General features: G+C 36.2%; 1 protein-coding gene across 5 annotated transcripts in view; it reads right to left on the bottom strand.

Moving 5' to 3' along the window:
* Positions 1-14,632, bottom strand: part of EML1 (echinoderm microtubule associated protein like 1) — a 129,957-nt gene that overhangs the window by 25,578 nt on the left and 89,747 nt on the right. For 2 of the 5 annotated variants that reach the window (XM_014957574.1, XM_014957570.1), the window contains 5 exons: positions 12,852-12,986; positions 10,355-10,383; positions 8,739-8,765; positions 5,358-5,487; positions 1,051-1,200 (listed from right to left, as the gene is read on the bottom strand). In XM_014957574.1, coding sequence (XP_014813060.1) covers positions 1,051-1,200; positions 5,358-5,487; positions 8,739-8,765; positions 10,355-10,383; positions 12,852-12,986 — 471 coding nt within the window. The remainder of the gene's footprint in view (positions 1-1,050; positions 1,201-5,357; positions 5,488-8,738; positions 8,766-10,354; positions 10,384-12,851; positions 12,987-14,632) is intronic. The other 3 variants (XM_014957571.1, XM_014957572.1, XM_014957573.1) reach the window with 3 other exon arrangements.

Here is a 14,632-nt window from a genome sequence, read left to right as displayed (position 1 = left end):
AAATCTCCTCATAAAACAACTAAGTTATACAAATAACTCAATTTTATGAAACATGCTCACAATGGAACTAGATTTGGTTACCAGGTCTATTTTGGGCTTTCAGAGACAACAGGTGTTTCATTAATGCTTGATCTAAAGAAGGGATGTCAAACTCATTTCATAAATTAGGGCCCATCAGATAATCTGGGTGCTCTTTTTCAGCTACACTCAGCAAGCAGACAGATACTCCCTATCTGATCTCTCCTGATACCCAGTACCCTCTAAGTTTGAAGACAGCTAAATCACTTTTTGAAGCCCGAGCTGGCGGGCCTGCACAGCAGCAAATAAACCAGGCTGCTCAGGACTAGCACAGAGAATATCTGCCATGATGTAGACATGCCTGAAGACTACCATGAAGAGCACAGATGAGATTAAAACTGGTTTTTTTGGTTAAATTGAGCCTAAAGGATCTGCATCTGGCACCTAGACCCATATGAAGATGAGTAATTCAATCCTACTTAAAAAGGGGAAGGAGAAGAGTCTAAAGAAGTAGTTAATTTTTAATCATCCTAAAAACACAATAAGAAAAATGAGTAGATCTATAGATGAAGTCAGATTTCTATTTTCTGTATTCTCAATGTTAAAAGTATATTAATTATGGAAAATAAACTTTCTCAAGTAAATCCAAGGAGTAAATGCTAGCAACTTAGAGAAACAAGCAGTAACTTGGAGAACATCAGCTGAACAACTTCATATAGACACATCCAAATGAGGTAGCACAGCCCCCAAGGCAGGTTTGACAAGCAAGCTCAGGCTGTTAGGAACATATTTGGATATCCTCAGCCTGTGCCATCATATCCTTAAAGCAATTGCATCTTGTGCTGACTAGATAGACCTATAACAGACTTCTAACATCCTTACCAGTGCTACAGTCAGACCTTTATAAGGACCCAAATTATTCACAATTTAGAAGTTAACTCACTTCAATTTTCAAAACCATATTGAAAGAACAAAACATCACCACCCATACAGTGTTTTATGAAAAAAAAAAAGAAAGATTAGGTGACTTACCACTTCACATCATCATTATGACCAGTGTAATGTCTCTGAAGTTGCTCTTCAACATTGAATAACACAACTACAGACGCGATGAAATATACAGTTTCGCCCGTTGGAAGAAGATAGAGATTACTGCGACAGTCCCGACCCCTATATCCATAGCTAGCATGTTGGTCAAGCTGCAATAACATTATCTACCAATTAAGAATATTACAAATAAGGAAAAACAAAATAGATTTTCTGCCCCTGAATTTCCTGAAGTTGGCACCTCTTGGCTTTAGCACCGCTTTATCACTTGACAGCCTTCAGAACTCCCTCCCTTACTACAGTAAAAAGCTAAAGGGTTTCACAGACTTTGAGTTACTGAAAACCTATATATCCTACACAAAATAAATGGTAAAGATGATAAGAATTTGTAGATTGAACTATCCTTTTAGTATCCTCCAGAATTTGCTAAATGCCAGACTAGGGCAATATTAATTTTTTCCCAAGTGTATTTACTATTTACACTGCTTGACTAATTAAAATAAAAATTTAGACTTGATGGAAAGGCTAATAAGTCATTCAGTACATCTCCCTGCATTACATTAGGATTGATTGCATTACCCTGTGTGCAGGTTGATTGATTTCATTATTCTGGGCATGACCAGCCAGATGGATATGAGACTGTAAAAGGGTTACGTCATCCGTTCCCATTTATTTTTGTAGTATTTCAAAGGCAGTGGCCCAGATTCTGATGCTAGTCATATCAACACTAATCTAAAATTAATCCAATGAAATAACTGGAATTAATCCAGAAATAATCTCATTTAGACTGCATGTTAATTCAGCCAAATTATGCAGTTTTATTCTTCTGAAGAGTCATTAGGGACTACAACTATTTTGGCTTTCCTTTTTTTATGAGAACAGAGAGAAACAGCATTAGCAGAATCTTGGCAAAACAGAAGTGCATTCTAATTCAGTCAATATGGAGACACTGGCTGTGATAAATACATGGAGAGGTACTGAACCCCCAATTATACAATATTGAATAGATACCTGTGCACTATTCTCCATAGTCACTGATAACCCAGTCAAACTAAAATACTCATGTTAACAGTATCCAAGAAGTAGGGATTATAGTTATTTTATTTCTAAAGTAGGAATTCAAATAACAGCTTGCTGATTTTTTTCCTCATAAATGCAAGAGAAATAGTGCTGCATAGTCAAGCATCAAAATGTGCATTTGAAAATACAGCTTTTGGACACCTAAACTGAAATATTTCAGCCTAAGTTCTTTCAAGTTTGAGATGTTTAAATTTGAAGACATGAAAATAACCAATACCCTCAAATTTCAAAGCATTTACTATCAATTTTGAACCTGTCTGGAAAGGTTTGAGATACTAGTCTAGATTGCAGTAGAGTGTTTTATATGTTTAAATTTATTTTAATCTGTAACTCCAGACACCATTACCAACTGAGGCCAACATAAAATTTCCCCAGTTCAACAATATACAGTCAAGTTTATCATGAACTAGTAGTTGAATTTAGCATAAGGAATTGAACTTTTGAAAAAAGAGAAATAAAAACATTATACAGACATTTGTAAGGAACAAATCTCTGTGCATAAAAATAGCTATTAAATGGGAAAGATTTCATTCTTCAGGGAAAATCTCCTTTCTTTACAATTCTTCCTGTGAGGAACAATGCTGTATTCAACCCTCTGCATGATTGCTGTTGTCAAACACTCAGTTTCTTTCTATCAGCCTTTTTTCTCAGATGTAAACTCCTGGGGTTGACCTCTCCTTCTCCTCACGGTTTCCCACACTCGGATTCGGTGGCTTCAACTTGGTTTTGGTGAGTAAGCACTTCAGGGAATGTTATCTTGACCTTTCCTTTTCATTTGGCCTGCAGCCTTTGTTTCAAACCTCCCCCTTGCCAAAGGAGCTGGTCTCAAATGGATCAGCAGACCACCACTCCCACCCTGAGTCCCCAGTCAGGGGGGTTTTACCCGGTTTTAGTGCCTCTGCTCCAGCCCTCCCTCACACTTCATCACTCAGCATTTCTGTTTCTTCATGGCTGAATAAATCTGATATAGTCTGAACCTTTTTTAGCTCACCCAGACAACTGCTAACACAAATATAACACCCCTTTATGGTTCAGGTACACCCTGAAATCTACACACATCAGTTTTGGTTTTTTTTTCTTTCTGTTTCTCATCATAGTCTGCTTTGCCCTTTCCATTTGTCCATCTCACCTCCACCTCTTGTTTCTTTATCCCCCTCCTTACATTATGAAGCATTTCTGGCCGTAATTCCACAGCCAGGCTGATTTGTCCACTATAAAGATGTTTTCTCCTGCTCCAGTTCTGTTCCCCTCCAAGCACAGAGCTCAGCTCCTCCAGCTTCACTGGAATGAATGCCTGCAATGCAGGTTGGGTTTCTGCTGCCTTTGTCTCTCTCCTTAAATTATTTTATGCTCCTGGCCCCACTTTTTCCTCCTCAGCATAATAATCTGTAAATTGGACTCTAGGGGTTTTTTTGTTTCTTTTTTTTTGTTTGTTTCTTTTTTTTCTTAAGTCTTGTATATACCTAGTCATTGGTCTGACTTTCCAGTATGGATATCACGAGTGGGTTTAACTGCAAAGAAATTAAAATCTGAAAAATAAAGTATTTTTGGAAAAATGTTTCCTCCTCAGTAACCAGAGTTAGTTAGACTATTTTATTAATTCATACCATTTCTATTCATAGGCAACCTTTATATATAGGATTCTGCTTTGTATACAGACACACACCTGGAAGGACATATGAATATTCAAACTAAAAATAATACTCCATCTGGCAAATATTCAGTCATTTAAGGAAGCTTAAGTGAGAAACTAATGAGACCGAAATCATGACCTGCTCTAATTATCATTCCATATAATAGTCTGAAATATTAACTTCAGCTTCCACCTACACGCTGCTAATGACAATAACGTTTGTTTCGTGGTTGGGTTTTTGTTGTTTCACCAAGAATCCTAACACTTTCTCCCGTATCATCCTTAAGCCCCTTAAGTGCAAAAAGACATCGTTCAGTTCTGTTGAGATATATGGTGAGAGCCTATACAATGATTAGATGGTAAAATGCTGCAAGCAGTATTTATCACTCTAATCTCAGCTGTTCTATTAATTTTGTGGATATTTTTTTTGTTTTTTAACTCATCTTCAGTTATTTCTATATGCATTATCTACGCAATTCCAACAGAGTGGGGTAGAACGCACAGGCTCAGCTGCAATAGGAATAATAAGAATGGTTACTAAATCTGTCATTAATCTCTTGTGAATACAATAGGACTTTTGGAAACTCTCTGTGTGCGTTCTGAAACCACATGCAGTTCTATTTATCAACTTTGAAAAAGACTATATGCAGCCTGTCTTCTATTTTATGAAGACAAAGCAACTTCCTATTTGCACTGCTTGGGACCCAAAAAAAAGTCGTCGTCTTCAAATAGAAAACCTTATGAAGACTTCATCTCTCTAAAGATAGTGGATATTAGAAACAGACTCAGATCTTGTTGTGTTTATAATTTATCTTGAATCATCTATTACATATAGTAGGATTACACAAAAATGAAATGTCATTTCTTTTTTCAATAAAGAATATATTATCTCATTGTATTTAAAAGTGAAACATGAAAATTTCTGTATGTAATAAAAACACTGATCTCTTTCAAAAGTTAGAATTCTATAACTATGTCCACTCATAGAAATCAGTGGAAAATTCTGGTTGTTCACTATTTAAGGTGCTTAAACATAGTTTAAAATCTAGGTTTATTTTATATACAAGCTTTATTTTATATACAATATCTTATGAATTTTATTGCTAAGCACCTGTCAGTTGCAAAGTGCTATTCAATTCAGGTATTATTCAAGTACTGAAGTTGATTATAGCATCCTCTAAACAACAATGGTGCACATTTTATAAAAGACAGTTTAAAATGATAAACAACTTCTGAGAATCTGCAAAACAACCTGAGCTTGTTTTATGCATACTGTAATTAATAATCACAGCTCACTACTTTCTTACAATATGCGTAGTTTAATCTTTAGCTAATTAGTATGCTTCAGACTTAACCTTCAGGCAATATTTGAGCAAAATCTTTCTTAAGCTGCCACCCTGCACTTCACGAGGTGCAGAACAGCAGCCTCCAGAAATTAACTAACTTGAGAAATTAACTAATGAAACGAACCCTGTTAACAAAGATCTTAATTTTGCTATACTTCAGCTCAAAAACTTATTTAAAAGAACTCATTAAGAAATTATTGCTTTCCCATAGTCCTCTAGCACAGAAAGGATACACCCATTCCAGTTTAAGTCTCTTGGCTGGTAGTTCTACTTTTGCTTCCAAATTGTAAGATTCCACTTGCTCTTTGGGCATGTACATGGTAACAGGACGTCCACGAAGAAACATTTTTACATATCCTTCCTCTACAAAAGGTCAGAAACGTTTAGCGTTACACAAAAAAAACCATCAGTGGAGAACTCCAGTGTTCCTCCATCCCTTCCCACTAAACAGCTTGGTGTGTTACAATTACAGAATGACATGCAATCTCAAACTTAGAAATTAAGCAGCTTTTTTTTTTTTTCCCCTAAATCATAATCACTAAACAGATTTTTGTTTTAAACATACAAAGTCCCTTTTTCCTCTAAATATTTTTTGAGCAGCAGAATTAGAACTAAACAATGTCACGATACAAAGTCCCTTTTTCCTCTAAATATTTTGAGCAGCTGAATTAGAACTAAACAATGTCATCAAGAACTACAAAACTGAAAGGAGTGAAATTGCAACTTTTTTTTTGGTGAAAAATAATGTTACAATATTATGGGTTTAATACTAAAAATAAAAGGGAAAACATCAAAGATTACAATTAATTCAGAAATGCCACTTAAAATTAATTTTATTTTTTAAATCAATATTTACAGTGGAGCATCAGCATCTAAGGTATTTTCCAACACTCAGTCGCATTCTTTGCATCTCAGTCTAAAGATATACTTTACACTTGATACAGTGTTAGAGATACATTCGAAACAAGGAACACAAACAATTAGTATAATGAATCATGCTGATGTACATGCAGGAAAAAAAAAAGATATGTGCTTTAAGAATTACTAAACATTGAAAAAGGAATGACAACATTGACAGCACATTAAAAGAAAGGAAAATGACATACAGGAGAGAAGCTACAAAAACTGAATTGGCTGACAGAAGTAGACATTTCTAGAAGAAAATACTAAAATAAATGTGTTGAACTTGTAAGAAATATTTTTGGGGAAGAGAAGCAGGATTAATAACAGATCTGGAAGTACTGACTTGGGGACTTCATGGGGCTTATAAAACTAGGAGATCTGGGAAATGCCATGAAGGTCTGACTAGGACTTTTGGGAACTGGCAAGGCCAAAGTGGGTGTCCTGTGAACTTCTGGTGAAGTTTGTCCACATTCAGAACGTGCTGGCTCTTGCTGCTCCATCGGCAGATCAAGGGGTTCAGCCTTGTTCTCATGCGAATCAAGCAGTTTTGGAGTCAGTGACATCTGTAGAGTTACTAGACAGAATAATCGTGGGCACAGAGGAAACGGAAGGGCAGAAGTAACAAAATCATGTAAATGAAAAAAAAAATATATAACTTAGGACTGTTACAATTATGCTATGAATTGTTACGTATCATTACAACTATACCATTCTTTTTTTTTTTTAAATTTGAAAACTAAGGCTTCGTTTAAATTGGAAATATGTATATCTACAAATCCTGACTAAATGAATAATAATTACTGGTTGAACAAATAAACATCATGGCTACGCTGTATTACCTAGATATATGTGTATTCTGCCTTTAGACTAACTCATTTGGGAAGGAGATCTACCCAATCTGTCCTTTCTAGTAAAGTTGCATCTAGGGCTCTCTAGCTTCATTTGCAGGATTTATACATATAATGAAAACAAAAGAAAACAGAATGTTAAAAAGAAACAATAATAATGGTGAAATAATGGTGACAGACGGTTGAAGCTTACGACGCCTGTTAAACTGGAATTGCTTTTAAAAACCTACTCTGGTAGATCTGTATTGGAAAATATAAAGGGTAGAGCATTAAATAGCAGGGCATTCCAGCATTATTTGTATGCGCATGCAGCACCAACTTAATAAGCTCGAAGCACATGCCAATACTATTGATACTGGTGCACTGGAAGTCAACACATTTTCAGCAGTGACAACCACTGACTGTGCTTATCAAAGGCTGGGAATGAACAAAAGTTTAATTCACTGATCCACTTTTCTCACCTGAAACTTATGGGACTCATAAAATTTGCATTTTGCCATTTACAGTGGAAGTATTTGACCTAGTCACTCAAAACTCCTTTTTAAAGTAAATAGGGAGAAAGAGGTACTTTTGGACAAATTAATCCCATTGTAAAGCAGATGTCCAAAAGCAGGTATAGTAAATGATACCAAATATATTATGCCAAGTATATAAATTGTGCCTTCAGAATGCCTCTCTCACTACTAACTATAAAGAGGAACTTAGGCTGACTAGGTCAGGCAGAGAAATACATATTGGGTATTTATTTCTAACTTTTGGTAATATTAATTCCATCTGTAGTCATTTTTTGTTACTAATCCAAATGTATTACCTAAGTAATCAATCTACATCCCTTTCTTTCTACTTTTATTAACTAAGTTTTTAAGACAGCAAAGTTCTAAATGTGAAGATATAGATGTAAAGACAGACAATGATCGAACTACAAAGACAGACCAATGGTGAAACTTTAAGACAAATGTATCTTTTACATCTGCAATTTCGTAAATTTGAAATCATTGTTGAAAAATCACTGCAAAAATTAACAGTTACTGAACTGAATTAAGAAGGCACGTGAATGCTAGTAGGATCTGCAAAGGAGACCACTACTGATTGCACGCATGAACTTGTACAAAGAATACACAGAGGTAGAGACTCTCCAAAAGACTTTCTTTGCTTTGTGAAATTGTCACAAAGCTGAAAGATGCTGATTAGTGGAAAAACTGTTAGGATTTAGCTATCTCTAAAAAGCGAAACAAATCTGTGATTCTACCACAGATACAAACATGCATCAGAAATGTGCATATTTACACTACAGTTTAGCTACAGCTTTAGAAAACAATATGGTATGTTTACCAAATATAACTCTGCTTTATGACATTGAGCAAAAAGCACTGAGAAATTAGTTGGAGGCCTAGGCCTGCTTATTCAACATTCAGAAAAAATCTACAGTCTACTCATTAAGAAAAAGCAAGGGGAAAACCAAGGCTTCTATAGTCATGTTAGGCTAACAGCGGAACAGCCAACAAAGGGGCAAATTCTATATGAATTTCAGCAGAAGTGCAGAACACCATTTCAAACACAGTGAACATCCACGTGTTGCCATATAGCTCTCTCAACATATTTTCTCTAATTCAAATTCTTCTGAAAAAGTCCACAGGGATCTAAATTATAACCCACTATTATCATTAAAGTGCACCCGAGGGTTATAATTCAGTAGGTAATAGATATATAGGTATAATATTTTTGTTTCATTCAAAAGAACTAGGAAAGTTTTAACATTGCAAAATGCGTGCAAGTTAGAAAATAGCTGTTTAGACATTGAGCTTTTATCCCACCAGTACCATTTTGCTTCGAGAGCTATGAGGTTTTGGAAGAGAAGCCTACCTTTGCAGTGCGTCACACGGCGCTTCCCTTGTGATTACAGAGACAGAGACAGAAGGGCTGGATAAAGATGTGTTTGAATACAATAAACTCACTAAATACCTGCTCTACTGGCTGTCCAGCTGTATTCTGCTGGTTCTAACCTGCTACTTGACAAAACACTCAGCCATACTCCATGCCATATGTGGGGAATTACAGTCAAAACCCTTCTCCTCCAGCAAGGGGCTCTGTTTAGTTCTTCTGTCATTAAAATACTAGCTTAAACTCCATTATACAACTAGATGCTTAAAGTAAAATATCAAGTATAACTTTCTTAGAAAAAAATCATTAATTTCAGTAGGAATTTTGTGCAGGTGAGAAGGGTAAAAGTAGCGCCACATCTGTTTAATTACTGGGGAAGGTGTCAGAAGAAAAATTATTCCAAATACCTTTTACGTAATGCAATGGAAGGAGAAATGTTACATAAGAAAAGTATGTTCTGAGCAAATTGGAAGTTTTCTTTTTCTAAACCAACAGTTTTCATGAAAGGGACATGAACTGTGATTGTATTGTCACAAGAGACCTCAGTGCTTACTTAGTTTTATATATTATTGAGTTCAAAATCAATTACACTAAACTTGAAGTATGGCTTAAAAGCTTTGTTGGATGCTGATCAATCAGTGAAGTAAGCAAAAGATTTTCTACTTTTTTCCAGCTTAATGTATGATTACTCTTATAGAATTATACACAAAAATAATATAATACAGCTGATAAATCAACAGTTTTCTTTCCCTTCCTTATTTTGTAAAAAGAAAAAGTTGGCTTTGTTTTTTCAGATCAAAAACATTCAGCCAAAATTTAGATTAATCAAAAGTTTGCAACTGTCTAATGACAAGGACAAACTCTGCTTTCATTTATATCTACTATTTCACGTTTGAAATCTTTTTGCAGAGATAATACATAGGCAGGAAAAAATTAAAGTGATTTTCAAATTAAAGATAGACTTCCAAAATACTGTTTTAATTTCTAATTTGACATTGGGACAAAGGTATTGGGACAGATATGGCGTTCTTCAACGATAGTTGAGGGCTCTGATTTATGACTAAATGAACATGTCAGCATCATAACTGGAACTTGGCATATGCTTTAATTAACAAAACCTTAACACTGCTTTGAAAGCGAAGACATATTTGGGGTAAAAAGACATGGCTTTGTCTTCTTACAAAGAATCCTAACTGTAAACTAAACCTACTGGGCCAATAAAAACTAGAGCAAATTGATCAACTTTTTAAAAATATGTCATCAGCAGACTGTAAGTATCGTGTTTAGATTCCCAATACTAGTCTCTAGGCATCCACAGGAAAAAAAAAAAAAAAAAAAATTAAGTGTTTTATATACAGCAATACCTTGTCATTAAAACAGAGCTCCGCAGAAGTCACATCTCAGTCGTGGTCTATAATCTCCCCTTGGAAACCATTTTGCTGCCTCTTTACTCCAAGAATACAATGACTTTTTTTTGCTGCACAAGGTGCTCAGTATGAGCATTTTCCAAAACTGTCTAGTCCCTAGGCATCCAAAGGAAAAAAAAAAAAAAAAAAAATCACAGTTGTTATCTGCTTAAAATCTTTAAAAGTTCCTACCTGCACTGAACATTGGTTCCTTGGGTTTGCTGTGAAAATAATGAAGAAATTTCTATTATAAAAAGTATACATATACAGTCTGCACATATAAATGTATCAATATAAATTTTAAAATATAATATAAAAAATATAAAATATTTTTGTGTGTGTACATATCAATAGAAATACTTTTGCATTTCAATTATTCACAAAGAAGATCTCCAGGCAGACACAGTTAAAACCAGTATACTTCGTGGCTCCTCAATGGCAGATGTTACAATTTTTACATTCAATTCTCCTTACATTCTCAAAACTACAGATTTTCCTCTACCAACAACCAGATCCTTTTCCCTTGCACAGTTAGTCCAGTTGCAGGAGAAACTGGTCGGGAGTAGCTGCATCAGTTTTGGTTTCCAGTCAGTGAGATTTGTTACTTCAAAGCAGTTTAGAACCATAATGAAAAGCCAGGAATACATCCCTGATGACAAAAATCTCTCTGTGAAGCGTGGGGGGACACTGTCTCACTGCATGTGTGGCTGTTCACTCACTTCATGGCTTTGCTCTCTCTGGATTTAAGGAGCAAACCGAAGCTGGATTTCTGCTTTTCCAATGAGCTTACATAAAACATGGAAAACCCAAATGTTTTTTGGTGAACAACGGTATTTGGTAAAATCCAGAAAGCACATATCCATCATGATTAAAACATCTCTTCTTTCTCAGTGTACTGCTGCCTGGAAGACAACCTGAAATCGGTTTTTCTTTTTTTCTTGAGAAAATATTTTGCAAAACAGGTGAAGCATGTGGAGTAGGAAAAGGCAGAAAAGCTGAGGAGCTCTCTGGCCAGAAAGAAGCAATCCTTTTTCAAGAAATGCCAGTCATTTGGTTTCTATGTCCTTTGCCCCTGTATAATTAGGCTTGAGGATGTTGTTTAGATGAAGCATGAAAGGGAGACAAAGCCATATTATGCAGTGCTTTTTCCTCCCAATTCCATTTTCTCTCTATCCAGTAAAACTTTTGAAATATCAGATTACTGTTGTATGTTTCCTAAGGTGATCCCAAAAGGGTAAAAAGCCCTGTCATTCTGATGGGGAAATGCTGAAGCATGAAGCATCCCTAGAGCTGTGATGCCATCTCCACGTCCGTTCCTAGACTGTGGTGGGCAGATCAAGAGAAACCAAAAAAGGAAACGAAGCCAGGTTGGATTTCTGCACACAATTTTTCCTCAGCATAAAAGATTTTCTCTCTCTCTCTCTCTACAAGAAAAGTTTTAGCAAGTAATTTTACAGTATTTTTCCTTTTGTAATGATTTGCAGTTGTATCGAGAATAATATATTTACTTCATGATAAAACCAAACCAAAATGAATTCTACTCATCCTACCCACCAATTTAGCAACTTTTCATACTATCAGCATTAGTATTAATCATGCATCAAAATCCATGCCTCTGGCTGTCGTACACAGCCAATCTCATCCATATAAATAGCATGATGTGTTTCCATTTTTAACGCCAAGACTACCATCTTTTCTCATGAATGAAAATATTTTTAGAAACTAAAAAACTTTATGGGATGGAGCACTAGTCAGAAATGCTGCCATGTTAGAGACAAAAGAGTCCCTAGTTCTGAACAGATCATGCTGACTTACTCAAGCTAATGTGAAAGGCTGATTCATGACAGTAATAAAGCAAATCATGTGTACTTTCTAATTATACAAACCCTAACCACACACACAATTCAGAGTTCTGACTACCCTATTTCCTTTTCATGGACTTGAGTCACTTTCTACTTATCTAACCCTCAGGAAAGCCTACCCCTGGCTGATAGCCATAGGGAGTTAGGACACTCCATCGTAGCATGGGAGATTACGGTCATCTCCTTGCTCCTTAAAGCTTAAAGATGCTTAAAGCTTCTTAAAATAGCTTCCTATAGCATAATGTTTTTGCATAACAGCCTACAACTCTATATACTTTGAAAAATGATAATTTCACCATTGCCTTTTTAGCCTCCTGGCTAAAATGAGTGATTGCTTTCCATCACTTGTTTTGTTTTTCATCCCCTTTCCTTCACTTATTAACCTGCCTTTATCTTGACCTATAAGTTTTCTCACTTTTGCTCTTCCTAGTCTCCCTCTTCCCCAGCAGGGTAGGGGAAGAGGGAGCGAATGGCTGTGTGGTACTTAACTGCCAGCTGGGGTCAATATAACCAGGAACTGGAAGACCAAGGGAAACCACTATGATAATGCAAAAGGCATGTCTAATAGTTACAAACTTTTCCAGGCAAGTCAAAGTTCTCACATTGTTTATGCTTTGAAAACAAGGCAAATAAATTTAGATTAAATTTGAAAACCTGTTTTATCTGAAATATTTTAAAATATATTTTTGTCCAACTGTTGGAGCTTTAGAAAAAAAAAAGCACCCAATATTTGCTGAACTAGAGAAACGAATTTCACTAAAGAAACTAATTTCATTATTAGGGCAGTAGGCAGAGAAAGGAGGAGATAGGTATCTAAATAACATTACCTTTCACTGTTCTTTTTACCACTAGATGAGCTGCTGGTGGATCCAGTGCGGTTGCGACTCCCTTTGGAATCTCCATAGCTTTCCCTCCGACCGCCTGGAGATACACGCTCAGCTGAACTGGTTCTCTTAATGGTGCTAATAAAAGAAGCAGCAAGTTTTACAGTGGCACTTGTAAAAAAGCACGTATCTCTAAGACAAATAGTTTTGAGAAACCTATGAAGTAGAATGCTGACCCTAAAAGTAACTAAAATTGTGTTTTTAATCATAACTTGATCTGTTAAAGAGCCTACATAAGAGCTTTTCTGAGTTCCAGCTGGAACAAAACCAAACATACTGCTTTTTCCTTATCCATAAAATAGAAGATGAGCTAAACCAATATCAGAGTAAGTTGCAGTATCTAATTTTCAGGTCACATTTCTAATCTCTGACTCCAACTCCACACTTATGAACTTCTAGATTCTCTTAATGAGAAGTGAAAGATGTAAAGAGAAAGCATATTACCTGACACCTCCAGCCAGACTACAGAGAATGCCAAAAGTAGGTCAAAATTTGAGCACAAGCAAGCTAACTTTGTCAAAGCTAGTTTTATCATACCCCAAAGTGCAATAAATGGTGAACTTGTCAAAAATGTATCCTTCCTACTTACATGTATGAATAGATTAGATTTCCCACTTCTCCTGACAAGGGGTTTCTCAAAAGGCCTAAATCTTGCCTTACTCTTTAACTCTTCAACCATCCTTCCCACCAAAACAGCTCTTAGGGAGCTCTTGTATGACTTTATGGGACCCCTTAGACATCCAACTCTCTCTGATGGAAGAACGTGAGCCAAAACACATATAGTAACTTAGTAAGTTACAGAAAGCCACTCAGACCTAACAGGAGACAAATTATTGTGGTTGTTAGTCCCAAGAACTTCTCCCTAAAGGACTGCTTCCCAGCAGGGAAGGGAGCAGCTAAAGGTGCAGCAGAGAGGTGCAGGCAGTGTTACCCGGACCAAATCCCAGAAAGTTCCCTCCCTCTGTGAAAACATCAGTTCTTTCTGTTCCTGGCTCCTTCAAGACCCAGTCTTATCCCAGTCACCCTTTTTACCATCCACAGCCAGCTCCACCTTGACACCCTTTACACCTCCAGGGATGGTTCTCTCATCATAAGGCTCATCTCAATCATCCTTGAAAACTATTCCAAACCTCTCCATCCCTAACAACTATCCCTACCCTGTTAACCCAGTCAGCTCCACAGGCTTTGTCCCACTTTGTCTGCGCTATAAAAAACAGAGGCATTGGCTCTTCAAAACTAAAGGAAACGAGACAGACTTTTCTGTCTGGTCAAATAATACTCAGCTTATCAACTGTACACTGCCACATTAAAAAAATATATATATATATATATATTTTATATATATATTCCTGCTCCCATCCAGGGTGAGCTCTGCTGAGCGGATGCATGTTAAGATGCATCTCAGGTAGCTTGACAAAAATCCCAACTTTCTAAAAAACATGATGGTAGGACAGACATTCAGTGCTGTATTTTGGTATTACTAACAAGCACAATTCAAATGATTAAGCTGATGATTTAAAATAATACCATTTCTGTGGAGAGAGCAAGGTAACAGAGCAAGCCGAATGCGAAGTTACACACAGGTACAGAACAAAACGTATTCATGGGAGATGGAAAAAGCAGTAAAAAGAATTTGTATCTCTTTATTTCAGAAATAAGTGTCTCCTACAGTAGTCTAACATTATCCAAGTCATCTCAAAGTCAAATGCATGAGAAAACCTCCT

This window comes from Calidris pugnax, unplaced genomic scaffold, assembly GCF_001431845.1.
Source record: "Calidris pugnax isolate Ruff unplaced genomic scaffold, ASM143184v1 scaffold211, whole genome shotgun sequence".
Taxonomy (NCBI): Eukaryota; Metazoa; Chordata; class Aves; order Charadriiformes; family Scolopacidae; genus Calidris; species Calidris pugnax.
Note: the sequence above shows the minus strand (reverse complement) of the source record. Positions and strands in the feature narration are given on the sequence as shown.